At 33.5% G+C, this 21602-nt stretch overlaps 3 protein-coding genes across 3 annotated transcripts; 2 read left to right on the forward strand and 1 right to left on the reverse strand.

Moving 5' to 3' along the window:
* Positions 1 to 3608: 3608 nt before the first annotated feature.
* On the reverse strand, positions 3609 to 6982 carry LOC107490462 (replication protein A 70 kDa DNA-binding subunit C-like). Its single transcript, XM_021143273.2, has 11 exons — positions 6712 to 6982; positions 6304 to 6571; positions 6107 to 6203; positions 5885 to 6006; positions 5714 to 5798; positions 5480 to 5612; positions 5191 to 5345; positions 4945 to 5074; positions 4638 to 4832; positions 4284 to 4529; positions 3609 to 4169 (listed from the first exon to the last, which is right to left on the reverse strand). The coding sequence occupies exons 1-11, from the start codon at positions 6859 to 6861 to the stop codon at positions 3993 to 3995; spliced, it is 1758 nt and encodes a 585-aa protein (XP_020998932.2). The 5' UTR covers positions 6862 to 6982; the 3' UTR covers positions 3609 to 3992.
* A 1344-nt stretch (positions 6983 to 8326) lies between these two features.
* On the forward strand, positions 8327 to 17817 carry LOC107490566 (probable cyclic nucleotide-gated ion channel 20, chloroplastic). The gene is made up of 15 exons (XM_016111334.3): positions 8327 to 8530; positions 9498 to 10045; positions 10712 to 10903; positions 11020 to 11118; positions 11713 to 11850; positions 12162 to 12404; positions 13033 to 13240; positions 13497 to 13692; positions 13805 to 13882; positions 14374 to 14503; positions 14673 to 14919; positions 15355 to 15517; positions 15609 to 16132; positions 16791 to 16940; positions 17258 to 17817. Exons 2-13 carry the CDS (start codon positions 9542 to 9544, stop codon positions 15706 to 15708), a joined length of 2298 nt encoding a protein of 765 aa, XP_015966820.1. The 5' UTR covers positions 8327 to 8530; positions 9498 to 9541; the 3' UTR covers positions 15709 to 16132; positions 16791 to 16940; positions 17258 to 17817.
* On the forward strand, positions 17569 to 20004 carry LOC110281351 (uncharacterized). The gene is made up of 5 exons (XM_052261839.1): positions 17569 to 17725; positions 17828 to 18067; positions 18148 to 19140; positions 19217 to 19659; positions 19747 to 20004. The coding sequence occupies exons 1-5, from the start codon at positions 17569 to 17571 to the stop codon at positions 20002 to 20004; spliced, it is 2091 nt and encodes a 696-aa protein (XP_052117799.1).
* The last annotated feature ends 1598 nt before the right edge of the window (positions 20005 to 21602 follow it).

Raw genomic sequence — 21602 nt, forward strand, 5'->3', positions numbered from 1 at the left:
ATGTGCCATCATCGGCGCGTGCGCGCATGGTACGCGTGCGCGTCCTTGGCCTGTTTCGCAATGTGCGCGCGAGCGCCTAGTACGCGTACGCGTACATGGCCTGGATCAGCTCTTTTGGCTTTTAGTGCTTCTCTCCACTTGCATGCTTCCTTCCTTGCTTCCCAAAATTATAGACTCTCCGATCAGATCTCCTTTGACAAAATAATTTAAGAGAGTAAACTTCTGAAGGATGATACTCATGGAATTCTCGAACTCTTCGAAATGACTTTGCAATAACATTATGTTCATCAATCATTTGCAGCAATCGAACAATCAATTCTGTATCTATATCAAATGTATGACTGGCATAAAAAGAACATAAGAATCATAACAACACACATACATCTTAATTTTTTTTAAATTCAAAGTTTAAATAAAAATTAACACATACCTAAAAATACTTTGCCGATTAGTAACCTCGTGTGCCGTGTCATAAACATATAGTTGTGCAAACTTAGGCTTTTCGCCAGCATTAGGCAGCAAACTACCAATTCTGTGATAATTTTGTCCAGTCACAATAAACTGTGGCGGACCACTCCCATCATTGATAGAATTAAGAATTTTACCCCCAAATGAGGTGAAAGCGAACATACTGTTGTATGAACGTATATTCTTTTGGAAATGTCGGCTTTTGGCATCAATACCGTTAATTAGTTCAACTAATAAATCAGGTGCTCGCTCCAAAAACGGTAATTGAACTTTACCTTTAGCACAGCAAATTGTAAAAACAGGTTGCTCTTGTCTTGAATCTTTCTTTAGTCGTTCTAAATACCAAAAAGAAGCTCCACACATGGAACATGTGCAATCACAATCTCCAATATCAAGACAATCTAAAGAACCAATGTATGATGTAAGATTGGTTTATTTAAAAAAAGTTAAACTTAAAAAAAGTAAAAATGTCATACTAAAGCACTTACTACTTGTTATTATTACCCTTTATACTAAAAAAAACTGCTTTTAAACAAAATTTACATTTAATAATTTTTAAAAATATAGTTAAATAGTTAGAAGTTGTTATTGTAACTTTATTTGCAAGAAGAAGTATATATTTCTTTGTTAAAAAAGCTGTTTTAGAAAAGAAATTATCTAAAAAAATTTTATATTTTTCTAAAAGATATATTAAAGAAGAATTTGTTTTAAACAACTTATGATATAAGATTGGTTTATTTTTAAAAAAAAAATTAAGAGTCTAAAACAGTTGTTGCTTGTTATAATTACCTAAAAAAAACTGCCATTGAAAAAAAATTTATATTTACCCATTTTTAAGAGTACATAACTTTCTAAAAAAACTTCATATATTTTCCTAAAAGATATATTAAAGAAGAATTATTTTTAAAACAATTTAGATATAAGACTGGTTTATTAAAAAAAATTAAAAAGAGTAATTAAAAATATAAGACTAAAACACTTGTTGCTTGTTATGATTACCCCTTATGCTTAAAAAAGTTGCTTTTTAAACTTTGTTTGCAAGAAAAACTTTTTCTTTCTTAAAAAAATTATTTAAAAAAGAAATTCTCGAAATAGTTAGAAGTTGTAACTATAACTTTGTTTTTTAAGAGCCAAACTATAACTTTGTTTTTTAAGAGCCAATGAGTAATAGCTCAAATGGCATAGTCTTTCCATACTCAAATAAGATGTTGCAGGTTCGAGTCCTTATTAAAATTCTCTAGAAAACTCCTTATATTTTCCTGAAAGATATATTAAAAAAGAATTTTTTTAAAATGATTTATGATGTAAGACTGGTTTAATTTTTTCTTTTAAAAAAAGAAAAATTTTAAAAAGAATAAAAATATTAGACTAAAATACTTGCTACTTGTTATGATTACACTTTATGCCTTAAAAAATGCTTTTAAAAGAATTCCGTTTAAAATTTTAAAAATATAATTAAATAGTTAGAAATTGTTACTATAACTTTGTTTTTAAGAAAACATTTTTTCTCCTTAAAAAGGTTGTTTTAGAAAAAAAAAAATCTGTTGCAAAACTTCTTATATTTTTCCAAAAGATATATTAAAGTAAATTTTTTTTAACCAATTTATTATGTAAGACTGGTTTATTTAAGAAAAAAGAAAAACTTAAAAAAGGTTAAAAATGTAAAACTATTAATTGAATAGCTAGAAGTTGTTATTATAACTTTGTTTGCAAGAAAAATTATTCTTTCTTAAAAAGTTGGTTTAATAAAAAAATTATCTAAAAAAACATATTTTTTTTAAAAATATATTAAAAAAGATTTTTTTTTAAACAACTTAAGAGATAAGACTGGGTTATTTAAAAAAAATAAAAAATTTAAAATACTTGCTACTTGTTATGATTACCCAAAAAAAGCTGCTTTAAAAAAAATTACATTGTTAAAATTTTTAAAAATATATAACTTTGTAAAAAACTACTTATATTTTTCTAGGAAATATATTAAAGGTGATTTTTTAAAAAAAATATATTAAAAAAAATTTTGTTGACACTGTTGAAAAAGATGTTAAAAAAATAAATGGAAGAAAAGTTAGCTAAACTTATGTTAACATATGAATTAAAAATAATTTAAAGTTAACCATAATTAATTTAAAAAAAGGTTGAACCTAAGCATAACTTAAAAAGATGAAAAAATTGAATAACCTAACCTTGCATTTCACTTTGTGCAAATAATGAATGATCAGCAGCAACATCATCAACAGGTGAAATACTGATAGAAGGATCTAAAATATCTAGTAATTCTTCTACAATTTCAAACCAAACAAAAATGAAATCAAATCACACAAATCAACACTATAAAATTATTTATCATTTGTTATAATAATACCGTGAATAATATTGAATATAGTTATGACAACTAAATAATTTATCTATATTGAAGTAACAATAAAGTTAACCAATAAACAGGAGAATTAGAAACAACATATATTCCATTAAAAGTAACACATTCTATGAAATAAACGTATAAATATTTACCATAATTAATTCCAGTAGCTTTATCTCCAAGTTTCCTTTTAGCAACTAAGAACGAACCAGCCATGGATAGAAGAAATAAATAGGAAATAAAAGTAAAACCAATCAACTTATATTAATAACTATGACCGACTCTAACCTAGTAAAAAGAAGGACAACACACCTTTTATATTCCCAGATTTCAATGCTTTCTTCCTTTTCAAAATGTTAATTCTTTTCAACCTCGAAGCCGCAGCATTGGAAGACATGATTTTAAAGGAAATAAAAGACAGCAATCTACAAAAAGACAGAATGACGCATCATTTTATACGTAATCGAGAAGACTGTTGAATCACACACACGCTTGCTCTGTATACTTATATACGTAACACAAAAAGGTTGAGATATAAATCAATAGGAACAAAAAATAGTATATAAGCACAAATACAAAAGGATAGTAGCAAATTTGCAATAGAAATGAAACATTCGATCAATTACAATACAATCAAATGAGACTATTACATTGAAATTTACTGTAACCATATGATATGTTGAATTAAAACACATGTTCAAAGACAATTATGGAGCATAACAACAACTAATCATGAACAACACAAATGAATAAAAGACAGCATACGAAAAATACAAAAGAATTAAGACTAATGAAGCTATTTCCTTCCATTAATATTATAAAATTCACTACACTTGCTTGCTTACATTCACAAAAGTGACATTATAATTCCACACTCTGACTATAACCTATGTCCTTCTAAATACATGACAATATGTCCAATCTTTAGCAAAGTACATTTGAAATTAACACATACCCTTCCTAATTCAAAAAAGCATAACAATACTTACAACAGACCAACCAAAACACGAAAACATGAAGGGATAAGGTGTGACTCTCCTAACAGTTGGACATGTCTCAAAAAAAAAGGACACACTTCAAATATAAGTCAGCATGAGAAATATGAAATCTAATTCGGAATTTAAGTCATATAACCATAATAAAGCTGCTAACTTCAGCTAAATAACTATCCATCCAAATTATCTTCAATCTTGATCATCTTTGATGAAGGACCAACAGTTTCCTCCAAGGCTTTCTGAAAATCTGATTCAAGGTTTCTCTTTACTTTGGAACGCACAACATCATTGCAAATAAAAGAAACATCAGTGTTGTCCGAATTATCCAGAAGATGAGATAGGAAGTCCTAGACAGATAAAAAAATAGAAAACAACACAACCAATGAATAAAAAGAGAAAATGGAATGCAATAATAAATTGAATAAGAGATTTGATTCAATAGAAAATTTAGACTGTGTGACCTGAGTTTCTTCAACACCTGAGTTGAGCAATGAGCCAACTTCATCACTAAAGACCTGATTCTCATCATTATCGCCAGAAACTTGAGGAACAACAGATTTCCTATTAGCGTCCATATCTATCGAAATGTCATCAAGACCAGGAACACTTTCATCCTTATCCAAGACTGAAAGCTTAACATCTTTTGAAGTAGGCTGTGTATAAGAGGGTTCACCTATGTCCAAACCAATCCCAGGAACATGTGCATCCTTTGATAAAGAATGAAAGAAGAAACACTCAAGCAAGAGCAATGTAATAAAAAAAAATAAAAGAATCAAAGAATAAAGAAAAAGCAAAGAAGAATAAAAAAGAATAACCTTGACAGGTGTCACTTCGTTCTCATTCTCAGCAAGCTCAAACATAGAAATAATTGTTGGGTCATCACATATCCTTTTTACACGAAAGGTTCCAAAGTATTTGTCTATACCAAGGGACTTGGTATCTACTTTTAGTAAAACTTTTTTACCCTCTAAAGTTTTAAATGTAATAGGATAGCTATCTCCACACAAAACCTATAAGAATAAAATCAGAGAGGTCACCATCTACGTCATAATGAATAATATCATAAAAAATGATAACTATTTATAGCTCAACATTTAGATGGACGTAAAAAGTTATACGTACAGTTGGCTCCTTTTGGACTTCATTAAAAAGGTCAGCACATGCTTTTTTAAGCAAATAAGCTGTTTCACGATCAAACAAAATGAATATGCCCTGTCCAGTATGATCAGAAACTGCTACTTTAAGTCTGGACCTATAACAATATTACGATAAAATAGAAAAATTAATAAAAAACCTTGTTAGAATTTAAGTAAACAAAAAGAGCAAGAAGTAATAATTTAAAAAGCTACAAATTATGAAAATAGAAACCTTGGAATCACATTTGTCACATGATGCATGCAAACATCACAGAAATAGACCCCAGACTCAGGATAAACTGCCTTTCCACACACACAAGTGGAATACCACCAACAGCCCTCTTCAACAATATCAGTGATAGTACCCATAATAACAAAACTCCCATCCTGCATACCATGCACAACAGAACACCACGTGAAGGAAAAAAATAATCTAATCGAGGAAAAAAAATTAGTTAAAACCACCTTCAAGTATATTCAAACATAAGAGGGCAGAATGAAAAAATAAAAAATTTATAAACCTCTTTGTTATCATGTAATTGATCTATTGTGGATCGCCTAGTTAGGCGCATGAAGTCATCCTCCAATGAAAGGGATTTTCCCTCATTCGCAATGAATAAAGGTTGAGTGCCATTAATTCCTTGTTCGACCATGCTAAGATTTAATAAATACTATTTAGTTTCACATCAACAGAATAAAATAAAAACAAAGAAAGGACCGCAACATAGAGATAATTTGGGAGGGATAACACAAACCTTTTTCGAAAATCAATAACTTCTGACAAATCAGGATTAAAGTAAATTTTTGTTGCTTTCATAACATTCTGGAGACCAGGTTGACCTATGGGTAATAAAAGAATGTCAACAGATCTAAAGATCAGGATAACATAACCGTACACATAATAAGATAACATTCAGTTATAACACCTCGAAAAAGTTTAATCTTAGCAAGTTGAACAATGACAACCGGTTGCTCAACATAACCAGAAGCAAGAAAATCATTTAACTGGTCCACGTACTCTCCAAATAATGCGCATCGCAGCATCATCCTACACATGAAAAAAAGGAAAACTCAGTAGAAGCTTTTTTCAGAATGGAATCCAATACAAATAAATATAGAAACAAAAACAAAGGATGAGAGCAACTTACTTTTGTGAAGAAAGTTCGACAACAACCATCTTAACCGTTTTACCATCCCTGTCATAGTTTTTCTCTTCCCCAACCAATGTCAAAAGACCAATTACATCTACATTGATATGTTAATAGGAGTAAAAAAGATGTAAGAAAGAATTTTCAGAAGAAAAGAAACTGAAGAAGTAACTGAAAGACACGAGGCCAAGACTCACCAACTAAATAGTCATGATCCTGACTCATTTGCAATATGTCTTCAAAGGGATATATAGAAAAACAAGACTTGGGTATTATATCATCAGGAATTGTTGTCACTGTTGTACGAAATAGAAAAATGAGTTTGAACTCATGCTTTGTAGCTCTATAAGAGCCTTGGTTTGAAACAACAACAAAATAACTCATCTTATAACAACTGCCTTCAAGAAGATGATCTTTAAACTTGTGTATTAGTTGCTTCCTTATAGTGGCCTGGATTTTGGTAGACTATGAACATCCAAAAGAACAAAAACATACAACTCATCAAAAACGAAAACAAAAGCACAACAAAAAAATATTGGAAAAATTAATAAGAAAAAACTGAGTATATGAACACAACAAATAAAAAGAAAAGATCAACCGCTCACATTTTCATCAACCAGAATAAGTTCCATTGAATTTGGAACATCTGCATTACCAAAGCTAGGTACAGTCCAAGCCCTTAGTACCCTGACTTTGATCCTCCAGGCCTCACGTGGAGGAATGATCTTACTGATAGGATCAAAAGGAGGACTCATTGCAAACAATCAAATCTCAATATCACACTTACGAAAGGCAGAACAAACTCAACAAAGAACAAACAATAGAAAAGAGAGCAGAAAGTCAGAGAAGAGATGGGGGTTAGAGAATGATGTGCACAATATCAAAGAGAGGCAATAGCCTTTTATAGGCAAAAACTAAACAACAACTCAACATTTGAATTCAAAAATTTTGCGATAGTGGAGGGAAATCAGCATTGCTTACCATTTGAAATCTTCCTCATATCCAGGGATGATAACATCAACCACTCCACCCCTTCTCTCAAACATCAAATCAACTATCACCTTCACTACTGTTCTCAACCTTACCTTTTATTAGTAGCTCTAGTTTTTAGTTTAGCTCTATAGGAAGAAAGAAAAGTAAAAAGATGAAAAGAACAAAGAAAGAGAATGTCATAATCTATCTAAAAGAAGAATATATTGTAATATTATATACCAACTAACATGACATGAACAGCATTCCAACTGACATCAAGAAGAAAAAAAAAGTAAAAATGCATACCACACATCACAATCTCCTACCTAAACTATGAAATCAGCTCGAGATTCAGAAACATCACTATTCATCAGAATTCAATTAAATGAATGAACATAAACCCTAAAATGGGACAAGTTCAGTATAATTATACATAAACAATTTAATAGTAAGAAGAAGATATAAATAAACAAATAATCGAATACATGTATTATGGTTCATTACAAAAACATGGATACAAACAATTAAATAGTAAGAAAAACAAAATCTTACTTTGAATTGATGAAAGTAAGAAGATGACGGCTGTCACTATGTTGCCATGAGTCTCCATATCCAACAGCCACGCCAATTGCTTGCCCTAAGTAACATATTTTGTATATAAATAATCAATTTAAGCTAAATGTTATCCTGAACCTTCTATTGGGCTTATAACAAGTGTTGGATACCCACAAAAAAATTTTGAAAAGTGGCCCAAAAATAAATACATTGAATACAGGTTCTCATTGACTAAGAATATACATTGAATTCTTTAACTTACTGAACCCCTTATATATTAGGTGAAGAATTAGTTTCAAGGTAATAGATAGAGTTATAGCTCTCAAATCAAACAGTGGAATAGAAGCATGTGATTCATTCTTGCTTTTTATTTTTAATCTGCAATTTTGCCCAAAAAAAAACAAAGAAAGGAAAAGGTGGATTGGAATTTGGAAGCAGCAATAATGATAAATACCTACCCCTTTTACCAACAAAGAATCAGAATTTAAAAGTATTTTATTTTTTAGAAAAATCAAAATTTTGAGAAAATGCCATGTAAGCACTAACTCTTCCAAGTTTACTAGTATAGAAAGATTTATTTATCTTTTTTGTCTTAATCGATCATCACATATATTCACATGTCATAAACTTTCATAAGACTGACTTTTCAAATATTACTTGTTATATTTATATATTTCTCAATATTCTTTGAAGTCTTTTGTAAGCTTTACAGCTCTAATTTTTGATGGTATTCTTTGAAGTCATAAATGTGTTCAGTTCAGACTTCAATTCCTCTTTGTCTTCCAAGCAACTCTCTCAGAGGAGAACCTCTTCTACAGTTATCAACAAGCTCTTAAAAATGAACTTTTTCATCACTTAATTTCGTGCTGCCTGATTCAAAAATCCTCTTCCTAACAGGTCTTAGTACTACTCTTTCTAGGTTTACATTGTCTTTTTGGTTGGTATTATTATTATTATTATTATTTGGTTGCTGTTACCCATTTAGGATATAAGCCTCCTTCCATGTAGACGGGTTGTGTTTGTTTCAGAAACTAGAAATTGGATTATGTATGTATTCATTGCAATTAGATATATGATTAGGGTTTGTTTTTGCTTTGTTTCTCTCAAAGCTCATAGGATTTGTTATGAGGGAGTTCATTACTTCTTTCTTAATTCGTGATCCATTTTAATGATGAAGAGGGGAATCCAAACCTACAAGGATGCATTCAAGTATTCAAACCCATCATAGATTTACTCTTTTTAATTTCAAAACAAGCACTCCTTGGAATAACTTCTTATTCTCAATGTTTCTGTTTTATAGTTATAAAAATGTGATAGTTCTTCATCTTTGAAAAGAAAATTTGCAGCCAATTTGAGTTTTGGTAAAGATTAATAATATGAGTATATGACTAATACATGCAACTATGGAGAAAATCGTATCTTTAGGTAGTAATTATAAGCTATGCGAAATTGGGGACAGACAGATTTTCTTATAATATTTTATAGGATTCAGCTGCTATGGCCACATGTTAAGGTTATGTAGAATTTAAATTTTTAATGTATTTGTTATTTATTTATTAAAGCAAAATGTTAAGAAACTTCTATTAATAGTAATTTTGAACACATGTTAACTACATCCTATTTGGGTTTATATTATGTGTAAGGATTTAAAAAAAAAAACTAATTTTTAAACGGTCTCATCTCCAAATTTGAAATTACTACCAAACACACTTTTATCTCCGTTTTTGTCTCCGCTATTTTCTGTGTTTGGACTAATAAAGCCTTATGACACAGTCACTAGTTTCTTATAGTTTTATTATTCATATTCTCCTTCTTCAGGTTTCCAAAATTAAGATAACTTATATGATACAGGTTATGTATTCAGTGGCAGGTTAATTTGGGAAGAAATTACAGAACTGGAAAGGAACCATGGCTAGTCTTAAAAATGATGAGCTGCCAATGCTGTTGAGAAAGGAATCAAAGGATGAAGAACAATATGATGAGACCCTGAATTCCAAATTGCAGAGATTCTTATCCAGGACACAAAGTTCAATTGCAATTCCTATGAGCACCCTGGAGTCATATGATAGCGAAACTAGTCTTGTTGGACACACTGGTCCACTGAAGAGTGAGAGAAAAACCCCCTTTCCACAAATGAGCGGTCCACTATATGCTACCGGAACTGTCAGTCATTTACAGCAGAGGATGGTTGGTACAGGAAGAAAAGAAGATGAAAGAAAGACAGAAAAATTTGATGCTTTCCATGGCACCGGTTCGAATAACTGGCATAATAACCATGATAAGGAAAATGAACACTTAATGAGGTCTGGACAACTTGGAATGTGTGATGATCCTTATTGCACTTCTTGCCCAACATACTTCAAGCCTTCTCAACATAAAGTTTCAAAATCTTCGACAATATTTGATCCCAAGGTAGCATCATAGTCGAAAATTTAATGGTACATAGCTTTTCATGGTATAGATCTTGATTCTAGATGCAAGTATAGCCTTCTAGATGTTTGATGAATTGACTTATGTGATTCTCAAGTAGCCTATATAATTTTCATAATTATTCATATCTTTTTTTTTACCTTTTACATTGTTTCTATTGTCAGTTGCTTCAATAGATATACTTTAGTATCTATCTTGTAATCTGTATCATCGTAATATAATTTAGTATTTATTTTGTGTTATACATCAAGATGATGACTGGTATTTCCGTGAAAAGCACTTTCGATTGGTATTTACCTAGATATGCATTCATAATAACAGGAAAACGGTATTAACCAAAAGGAACCAAATGTATCTTGACCAAAACCCTTTTAGTTACTCAAGCTGCACCAATGCATCTTGTTCTCTTGACTGCTGAAATTAGTTTTGTTGTTGCTATCACTGTTCACTTTGGGTTATTGTCACATGGGTACTTCAAACTGTCTCATTGTTTATCAATAGTCAATAGAATTTTTTCTAAGACTATTCGAAGCTGAACCGTATCATTATTCTTTACCTTCATTTTATTGTAGATATTTATCATGTATTATCGGTCTATAACTTTTGCATAATGTAAGCTACTTTTGTTCATATTCTGAATGCCTGCAGTTCCACAATGCTCTCTATGGGGACGCCAAGGGATTTGCAACAAAGTTTTATTCCCTTTGTTGTTCGTACATTCCTGGAGTTATAAATCCTCACACTAAAGTCATACAACAATGGAACAAGATTTTGGCCATTTTTTGCTTGGTTGCTATTTTTGTGGATCCATTATTTTTCTTTGTATTTTATGCACGAGAGGTATGATTGTTTCTGATAATACTTAATTGCAACATCTTGCAACATGCAGTCTCTTATTTTTCCTTGATACTATGCCTAAGGTTACTCTGCACCTTTTTTCTTTTCACTGGTTGTAGGATCATAATTGTATTGTTGTCGACTGGTCAATGACAACAACACTTGTTATTGTTCGAAGCTTGAATGATTTGGTATATTTCTTTAACATTCTTCTCCAGGTATGTTCTCTATAACTACCATTTTAAAAAGGTTCCTTTGCACTCCTTCTAATTTATGCGAATCAATATATACTTGTGGAACATTACTGCATTGATAATACAAGTGGAGGATTTTCTGATATCTTGTTGAGTCACTCAACACAATCTTAGCCTCAATTCATCTGAAATTGTTCCATATATCTTTGAATCATAGATGTTTTTTCTGTTTCAATCCACAAACCTTAGACTTCAGAGTATTAATGTTTTTATCTTTTTTCCCCGTTGTTAAAGGATATTTGTTATTTACTGAAGTTAATATGACATACAGTGTCAACTACCTTTTATAGATTAGACGGGAAGAAATTACAAATGAAATGGTTAACCAAAACAGATGATAATAATCTGGACTATAACCTTGTTACTTCTAAGTAGAGCTGCATTCTGTGCCAATTTCTTTGCTTTGCTATTTTTGAGGTTAAAGCCAAGGGGAATAGAGAAGAAAAATAACTATGCATTATGTTATGAATTCTAAGCATGGATGTTAAGTTTTCTCGTCTAGTGTCCAACTTTCTGTTATTAAAGGCTTACATATGCAACCAAATTGCCACTTTGCAGTTCAAATTGGCTTATGTTTCTCCTGAGTCAAGGGTGGTTGGTACTGGAGATTTAGAGGACCATCCGAAGAAAATCGCACTTCATTACCTTCGGGGTTATTTTTTTCTTGACTTATTTGTTGTATTTCCTCTTCCTCAGGTAGATGTCTTCCCATCTCCCTTTCACCATGAATACTTTCAGACTCTATTTTTTATTTTTTATGAAGGCAATGAGATCCAAAAATGTATATTTTTCTAATATATAATGTATGTTCTTGCACAGTTAGGATTTTAGTTGCCATACATCTTTGATAAAAAAAGGAAAACACAAAGTTCGTTGGTGCTTCCATTATATTGAGATTGTCATTGATTAGTTTGACTTTATTGGAATTTTGTATTTCAACTTATTTGAAATTTAGTCATTTTGTAACCATACTCCTTTCCATGACATATATAGTGAAATATTTGCAGATAATGATATTGTTTGTCCTGCCAAAATCCCTTGGGGGAGCAAATTATGCTAAGAATCTTCTGCGTGCAGCGATCCTTGTGCAGTACATCCCCAGATTGTTTAGATTTCTGCCTATGCTAATTGGCCAGTCTCCATCAGGATTTATATTTGAGTCAGCCTGGGCAAATTTTATAATAAACCTTCTAATTTTTATGCTATCTGGACATGTTGTTGGCTCTTGCTGGTACCTCTTTGGTCTACAGGTGAGTGAAAACAGCATTCGAAGCTTGTTTTTCTTTAAATATATAAAAAAATATGATACGCTGTGATTTGTCGCCCTCTGTTCAAGATGTGGCAAGCTCTTGTTATTATAGGTTTCAGTATTAGAAGCTACCAACTGAATGCCTAACCTCAAACTATGATAAGAGTGAAAGAACTATGATAAGAGCGAAAGAGGAAAAAAAAAAAAGCATAAAAGTAATGTATGATCAACTTGAAGACACACTTTAATGTCACAATGCCAGTTATATTATCATATGGAATGAGATTTAGGCTCAAGAACTAGAATTTTCACCTGAATTTGCTTATCCCAATAATGCTTTATACTTGTTGATTCTTGATGCCTTGATGGATAAGTCCTTCACATCATATCCTATTGAACAATTGTATTAAATAATTCTGATTATTTGTTTTGGGTTATGTAAGTATCATGTCCTCATAAATCTGATCCTTCTAATTACTAATTAGCACTGCAATACTGGTAGTGAAATTCAGACTATCACAGTTATTATGTTTCCTTCAATAATTTAATAGATGGCTAAACTAGAATTGAAGTATAATTGATGTTTTATTTGCTAACTTTTTCCTTTTCTACCGTTTTCTTTCTTCAAGAGGGTTAACCAATGTTTGCGAGATGCCTGCCACAATTCTAAGATCCCCGGATGCATGACATTCATTGATTGTGGGCATGGTCATGATGGAGTCTTTCAGCCTGACCAAACATCAAATCAGTGGAACAACAATACTGATGCTGTTGCTTGCTTGAATCCCCCATCTGATGGTGGTTTTGCTTATGGGATATATCAAAATGTTGTACCCCCCCCCCCCCCCCCCCCCCCCCCCCCCCCCCCCCCCCCCCCCCCCTCTCTCTCTCTCTCTCACACACGCACACATTCAGTAGCTAGTTGTGAAAATGATTTTAGTTAATTTCACAAAAGGAATGTATAATCCATTGACTGCCTGAACAATATAAATTGAAGTATAGATGTATAATATATCAAAACTAAACTCTAATTAATATTATGTTAATCTAACATAACTTTTAGACTACTTGCCAAGGGAAGATACATAAATGATTTTGATATATGTAAGAGTAACAATTATACCCTTGATGATATTTGTGCAGCAAATCAGTACTTTGGCTGGTAATCTAGTCCCTAGCACTTTTGTGTGGGAAGTCCTTTTCACTATGGCCATTATAGGATCTGGACTCTTGCTTTTTGCTATTCTCATTGGTAACATACAGAATTTTCTTCAAGCTCTTGGGCGGAGGTAGAACTTACCTAATGCTGAAAGTTGGTTGTAATTAAACTTTGACAGCCTTATTCTAATATATTATCTTTTGCAATATGGTTGAAATCTTTTTCTTCCATCAATTTTTTAGGAGGCTAGAAATGCAACTCAGGGGACGTGACGTGGAGCAATGGATGAGCCATCGACGCTTACCAGAAAATCTAAGAAGGTATAAATTCCTCATTTTCTGTAGTTTACATGCACATTTAATGACAAGTGACATGATGACTTATTTCAGATTTTAAAGGGATGCAAATTATAACTTGAAGTTTCTCCTTGCATCTACTTCTAGCTGCCTGCAAATATGTTTATGTTCCTGTATGTGCAAATAGTAAATCTGATTTATAGTCACCAAAAGAAATAAGTATGAATATGTTTTATCACTATGTACCTTAAAAGTGCACATAATCCTGCAATGGATGTGAAATAATTGTTGAGATCGTGTTATTTGGCATCGTTTTGAATTAAGTTATTAGCGCTAAAAATGGTTGATATAGAAATATACACATAAGAGAAGTTAGTGATAGACCTGAACTTACTCAATAAGTCAATATTAAGAAAATAGAATGTCCTCTATTTGTCATTTTTGTTTAGGTTTGGTGTTGCATGAAACTTTTTACTCACATAATGTATAACTCAGATAATACATCTACATTGTAGGAGAGTACGACAGGCTGAACGTTATTCTTGGGCTGCAACAAGGGGAGTGAACGAAGAAATGCTTATGGAAAATTTACCAGAAGATCTACAGAGAGACATAAGGCGTCATCTCTTCAAATTTATTAAGAAAGTATGCACTGGTATCATGCTTATAACAAGTTATCATGATAGAATTGAATACAAGTTTAAACACGAGTTGTATGTATAAACAGCCAAATTATTGTCAAAGCATACTAAAAGTGGCCTTTGATGAAGACTTTGCTTTCATTCTTAATGGAATTTGTGCCCAACATTTGCAGGTTCGAATTTTTGCTTTGATGGATGAACCTATCCTAGATGCCATTTGTGAGAGATTAAGACAAAGGACATACATAAAAGGAAGTATTATATTGAGTATGGGTTGTCTGGTAGATAAGATGGTATTCGTGGTGCGAGGAAAGCTCGAGAGTGTCGGAGAAGATGGAATAAGACTTCCGTTATCCGAAGGGGATGCCTGTGGCGAAGAACTTCTAACATGGTATTTAGAACATTCTTCTGTCAGTACAGGTATATTAAAGAGTAGATTTCATTAGGAATTGCAATAATCAACAACTTTTCTAGTAAATTCATGGATTAATGTATATGAATACAAAGGGTTTGTTTCTAAGATAAGAATTTTTTTTAATTGATAATTTAAAATTATCTTTTGAAAAAGTAAGAGTAAATATATCATGAAAAAATATTTTTTTTTAATCTATGAATTATGTTTGAATACAATAATATAAAAATATTATTTTTTTAGTAAAAGAATCTTTTTAAATTTGATGTAAATTGTAGTTTTCAAATTTTTTATTTTTTAAATATTTTTATCTTTAGTAGTAAAAATTGATCAAATCTACTAAAAATTCATTAACATTCTTTTTAACAGCCATCCAAAGAAGCTCAAATTTCATCTAGGCACTTTGACTTATGAATGTCGTATCAATATGATTTTCCATGCAGATGGTAGAAAAGTAAGGCTTCCTGGACAAAGGTTGCTTAGCAACAGAACAGTGAGATGCTTAACAAATGTAGAGTCATTTTCGCTCCGCGCCGCAGATCTTGAAGAAGTCACAATCCTTTTCACAAGATTCTTGCGGAGTCCGCGTGTTCAAGGAGCCTTAAGGTCACATCTCTTTTCTCCATTAAATTTGTATCAAGCTTCAATCTACGAATTCAAATCCATGATTCATTCGGTAACTGTGTTGCTATTGTAGGTATGAATCACCTTATTGGAGATCCTTAGCTGCAATTCGTATTCAAGTTGCATGGAGATACAGGAAGAAACGTCTAAGTCGTGCTGATTCTGCAGTTTAAAATTTAAAATTGAAATATAGTGCGAATATCGTTATTCGTTACCATATACAAACGCGTAATTGTGTAAATAATAAAGGACAAGATTGTAGTCTGAAAATTTTCAATAAGACAATTATTGTAACTAGTAAATGCCCAAAAAATGAATCAGATTGGTGAATGGCTGACGCGGACGTTATCATTTTCGCAACAGTTGCAGGTACGGTCGCTTTAGGTTTCTCGCAGTTTGTGTTTTGCAGGTGCGGGGGCTTTTAGGGTTTTGATAGAAATTTTATATATTATAGAATGCACTAGCTGGGAGGAGAACTTCTTCATAGTTCATAGATCTAGATCTGTAATTGTGAGAGAGAGAGCGCGAAGAGAGAAAGAAGCAGCGGCGAATACGATGAGGAATTTCTTCGGTGACGGCTGAGTATATATCATCACGGTTGGTTCAAACAGCACTGTCTTCTTTATTTATTTATTTTGTTTCTTTTCAGTCTTTATTTATTTAAAGAAAAAGTATAGGGAGCCAATAAAATGTTTGTACAATGTGTACAATAGAGATTTAAGAAGTATTAGGGATATAATCATTAATGTTACTGTTTCTCATCAGCTGAAATTTTTGGGATGAGTGATATTATGATATAGTATTAGAATTCTAGGTGTGAAAGTATAAGTGATGTTTATTCTGGATAGTATAAGTGATGTTTATTTTATAACTCAATAGTCCATTGTACGTATTGTACACATAAACCATTGGCTCCCTAGCACTACCCGTATTCTTTCTTTTTTGGTGAACAATGTATTATTTATTTTTGAGTTGAGTTATCCATAAAAGCATGAAAAAAAAAATAAAAACAATGGATGCTCGAACGAAAAATAGAAAGTAGGGTTAGATCACGAAGAGTACTACAATTGTGAGATTGTACAAAATACATAGTCTGAGATTTGATTGTGAGATTTTGTCAAGGTATAGTATCTCATTCTTAGGAGGGCCACTGGTAGAAAATTTTTTTGAAATAAAATAAAAAAGTATTTATTCTGAAACAAATTAATCCAACTTTGTTTAATATATAACTTTGTTTAATACCCACCGATTTTAGAGCAGAATCGGGATAACTGGCACGGATCTGTATGCAAATCGGGAAAAATCACTTGATCCGGGAGAAAACACAGATCAGAAGAGTGGAACTGGGTGGCAAAGGCATTGCACCAATGGTCAATATGTTGGCATCATGGAAGCCACATTCCAGGTTCGAATTCCAACTATGGCTGGGTAGTAATGAAACCTTTAGTGTGTGTGAGTGTATGAGCAAAAGACAAAAAAAGTGGAACTGGATTTTCTTTCTTTTAAATTTGCCTGTCACTTGCTCTATCTTCTTCTTGGGTTGAGTTGAGATGACAACTCTGTAGCCATTTTTTTTTAATTTTTATTTTTAATTTTTATTTTAAATTGATATAATTTTTAATTTCTTTTAATACAAAACAATTTTTTAGGGGTTAATTTTTTTCTATATGAAAAAAATGTTGGTATTTTTGCTAGAAATAGAATTATTTGACATAATTTCAGATGGATAGATGTTACAGGTAGAGCAGGATGAACACATAGGGGACGTGTTTGGTTAGCACGCGAGACACGTGTTAGTCACGTGGCAACATCTACAGCAACACGCAGGGGCATGTTGGGTGCTCTGTCTATATAAGGCGACGCTCATTTCCATTTTACTTAATTGCGAAGAAGAAAGTTGTTTGTGTGTTGGTGGTGTGATGGAGGGTACTGCAAAAATGGTAATGTATCACAACGGTAAAATTATACGAAATACTCAAGAGGGGGTGAGTTTTGAGTGTGAAAATTCGTTTTCGCTTGTGGTTCCATGCAACATGACGTTTGCAGAGTTACAATACAGCCTCTGTCAAAATATAGAGAGTGATATCTTAAAGAGAGTGAGCAATATTCTATATCGGAATCTCGTTATCATATTTGGTAGCCTAATACAGTTTGATATCATGCCGATCATTGATGATGCAAATATGCAGCGTATGTTCCATATTCATTGATAGACTCAGGTGCAACAGACAAAGATTGAGTTGTATATTGAGTTTGAAAATATAGATGCAGATGAGATTTAAAATGATTCAGATATGAAAGATGATAGAGGCGAAGTATATGAAGGAATGAAAAGTGATAGCAAAGAGGATTTTGAAGCTACCTACGAAGCTGATGAGAAGGATGAGAATGGTGATGTGAGAGGTGAGGCAATAATAAAAAATGTAGTGGTTTCACCTGCAGTCAGTCAACCGATGGACGTTTCACCTTTTATGCGTAATTTGGATCTTGACATCATACATGTACCGAAATTTTCTGAATATACAAACATAGGTATGTGATGAAGGAGTAATACATTTTCCTTAATTTATATTTTGGATAGATCAATGAGTGACAATTTATTTTTTCTATAGGTGTTGTTGATCTCGAGGAAGGAGAATTTAGGATTGGAATGGAGTACAGTTCTAGAAAGTCGATAGTCGAGGCAATTAGAAGCTACACTATTTCTAGAGGAGTCGATTACACTGTTTATAAGTCTGAGCCACAAACATTTTATGCAAAATGCAAGATGTATAGCCATGGGTGCGATTGGCTTATCCGAACCAGCTTGATACGGAAGAAAGGTTGTTGGGAGATACAGAGATATAACGGGAGGCACACGTGCACCATAGGAACGGTTTCACAAGATCATTCCAAGTTAGACTCAGACATGGTTGCTGAGGCTATAAGGCCATTGGTTGAAACCGACCCATCCATAAAGGTGAAATCTATAACTGCGGAAGTCCAGTTAAGGTTCAACTATACCATCAGTTACCGAAAGGCTTGGTTGGCAAAGCAGAAGTCGATAACCAGAGTTTTTGGTGGTTGGAAATTATCTTATGAAGCTTTGCCGTGGTGGTTCTTAACAATGGTTCAGAAGATGCCTGACTCAACTTTCAAAATAGAAACACGACCCTTGTGTAACGGGGGTAAAGAGGCGGACGGTGTCAGGATACTTCAGCAGGTATTCTGGAGTTTCAATCCATGCTATAAAGCGTTCCGGCATTGCAAGCCTTTATTTCAGGTTGATGGCACACACCTTTACGGCAAATATAAATGTGTCTTTTTGGTTGCAGTTGCACAAGATGGGAACCAAAACATTGTGCCGATTGCTTTTGCCATTGTGGAGGAGTTGATTGCTGATACGTGGTACTTTTTTCTCAGTAATTTAAGAAGGCGTGTTGTTAGGAGAGACGGTGTAGGGATAATCTCTGATCGACATGAGTCAATACGGACAGCAATAAATCGTAGCAACGGTGATTGGAAACCTCCAAGAGTATGGTGGATGTTTTGCATTAGACACATTAGTTGTAACTTTTTAAGGGCATTCAAGGACCCATACTTGCAGAAGCTTGTTGTCAATATAGGTATTTGACGCTATTGTTATTTCTACTTATGATGGTTGGTAGTGCCTAATATGACTATGTACGGTGTGATTTGCAGGCTATTCAAGAACAGTGGACGAATACAACATCAACTACAAGAAGTTGCAAGAGCGAGGTGAGAGATATGCCCGATGGTGTGACAATCTCGAACTTCACCAGTGGGTATTGGCATTTGACGAGGGACATCGATGGGGTCACATGACGACAAACCTAGTCGAGTGTCTAAATTCATTGTTGGAGGGTGTCCGAAATGTTCCTGTGTTGGCCCTTGTCCGAGCAACATATTATCGGTTAGACCAGCTCTTTATGCAAAAGAGTGCTGAGACTCACGAGCGCAAGCATGCTGGATTTACCTACTCTGAATTTGCCACTCAACGTATAGAAGAAAATATGCAACGTGCAAAAAATTTAGTTGTGCATCGGTTTGATGGAAGAAATGAGGTGTTCACGGTGCGCGAAATGCCTAGTGGAAAAGTATTAGTTGTTGATCTTACGCAACGGGTGTGTGATTGTGGGCATTTTCAGGTGGAACGACTACCTTGTTGCCACGTTATTACTTGTTGTGTTAACTAGCGACTCAATTGGCAGGTGTATGTTAATGATGTATACAAGATGTCAGAGATTCGCAAGGTCTACGGAGTGGAGTTTGTCCCAGTAGGCGATCCTGAAACATGGCCTGCTTATTCGGGACCGACGTTGGTCGCTAATCCTACCTTGAGGCGAACGTCGAAAGGTCATCCCAAAGGTCCTCGGAAATGCCATCTCTGCGGTAGACAGGGTCATAGCCGTAGTCGATGTCTTCAGCATGTTGGACCGAGTGGAGTTGGTAGCAGTGGTGGTTCATAGGTCTTTGTTGGTCATTGTATTTGTATTTTAAAGTTAATTTTATAAATTAATGTATTTGAATTTATCTATTAACTTTTTGAATTAGTATAGTTGAAAGTTTCTGTTTATTTTACAACTGAATACAACTAAATATGACAAAACACAACTTTTAATGAGCAAAGTACTTCTATTATTAATAAAAATCTAATACAATAAACTTATACAAAAGAAAATTAAAATATGATACAATAAACTTACAAAATTAACTTAAAAATACAAATAAACTTCCACAAAAATATGATATAATAAACTTACACAACTTTTTTATGAACACCCGCTTACTTTTTTCCGAGGATCCACTTCATCCCCTTGCTCATTAACCCCTTGTCAAACCCCAATGGAGTAAACTTATCTGATGGATTTCTCTCCATCCGTAGGTTATACATATGACCCCGACCTGAAACACTAACATTAGTCATACTCAACCCACCTGCCCCTCTCTTGGGCATACCCGACCTAACTGCCTCTCCCAAAGTAAATGCACCAGGATTGTACTCATCACAATCTCTTGTTGTACCACATTCAAGTCAGGATTGTTCGGCCTAGTTAGTAGTAGATCAACACAAGCTGTATCGAATAAAATATGAGAAGCGATGCTACCATTCTCTCGGGAATCAACCGACATATAACTTGAAGTGTGGTCAGAAGTAGTCTCCCTCGATGAGAGGCCACATCGACAGACACCCGATGTAGTTGAGACAACCCCTATTGTGGCTCAAATATGGTCCAATCCGAAAAACTACCCACACTGGTGTTAACCCATTGCTGGATATGATCATCCCCAACAAAAGGCATTTGCGATGGGATTAGGGAGAACTCTAAGTATAGAGGACTGTAGTTTGTGCTCTTGTTTAATGTTGGTGGTGGTGGTTGTGGTAGCTGTGATAGTTGTGGTGGTTGTACTGTAGTTGTTGTGGTGGCTGTGGACGGTAATAAGGAAATGGTTGAGATACTACTTACTAAGGAAATTGTTGTTGCTAAGGCGGTGGCTGAGGTGGTTGTTGAGAAACTCCCTTTGACAATCTCAGTCATACTTCGAATAAACCCAAGTATCAATCATGGTAATTAGCAGCTGGTCTAAAATCTCAAATTGGAAGGGGATGCTGTTCTCGCAATCGAGTGTTGCGACGGTTGCCCCAATCCTCTATCCATCCCGCATGTATCACCCTTCACTCATGAAGTTGTGCTTCGCAAAAAGTAATGCAATGGTCTTCCACTCTAATGATTTTTGCAGTCTTAAGGGCAGGTTGTGCATACCTAAACTGGCGCATCACTTAATTCGTAAGGTGTCATTCGACACACTCGAATGACAACAATGATGCCACTGTGTCACACACTTTAAGGTGTCCATATAATTCGTCGAGTATGATTGATCCTTCGTATGGCTGCCATACAAACTGTAACATATTAGAATGAAGAAAATCTCATGCCCTAAGCTGTTCAAGCTGTGATGTTGATGGTTTGATGAATCAGAAAGGATTAAGAGAGGGAGAGAGATATGTTCTTCTCATTATTGGAGAGAACGAAAAATTCCCCTTAGAAAATATTTGTTGAGTTAT

Source organism: Arachis duranensis, chromosome 5, assembly GCF_000817695.3.
Source record: "Arachis duranensis cultivar V14167 chromosome 5, aradu.V14167.gnm2.J7QH, whole genome shotgun sequence".
In the NCBI taxonomy this organism is placed as follows: domain Eukaryota; kingdom Viridiplantae; phylum Streptophyta; class Magnoliopsida; order Fabales; family Fabaceae; genus Arachis; species Arachis duranensis.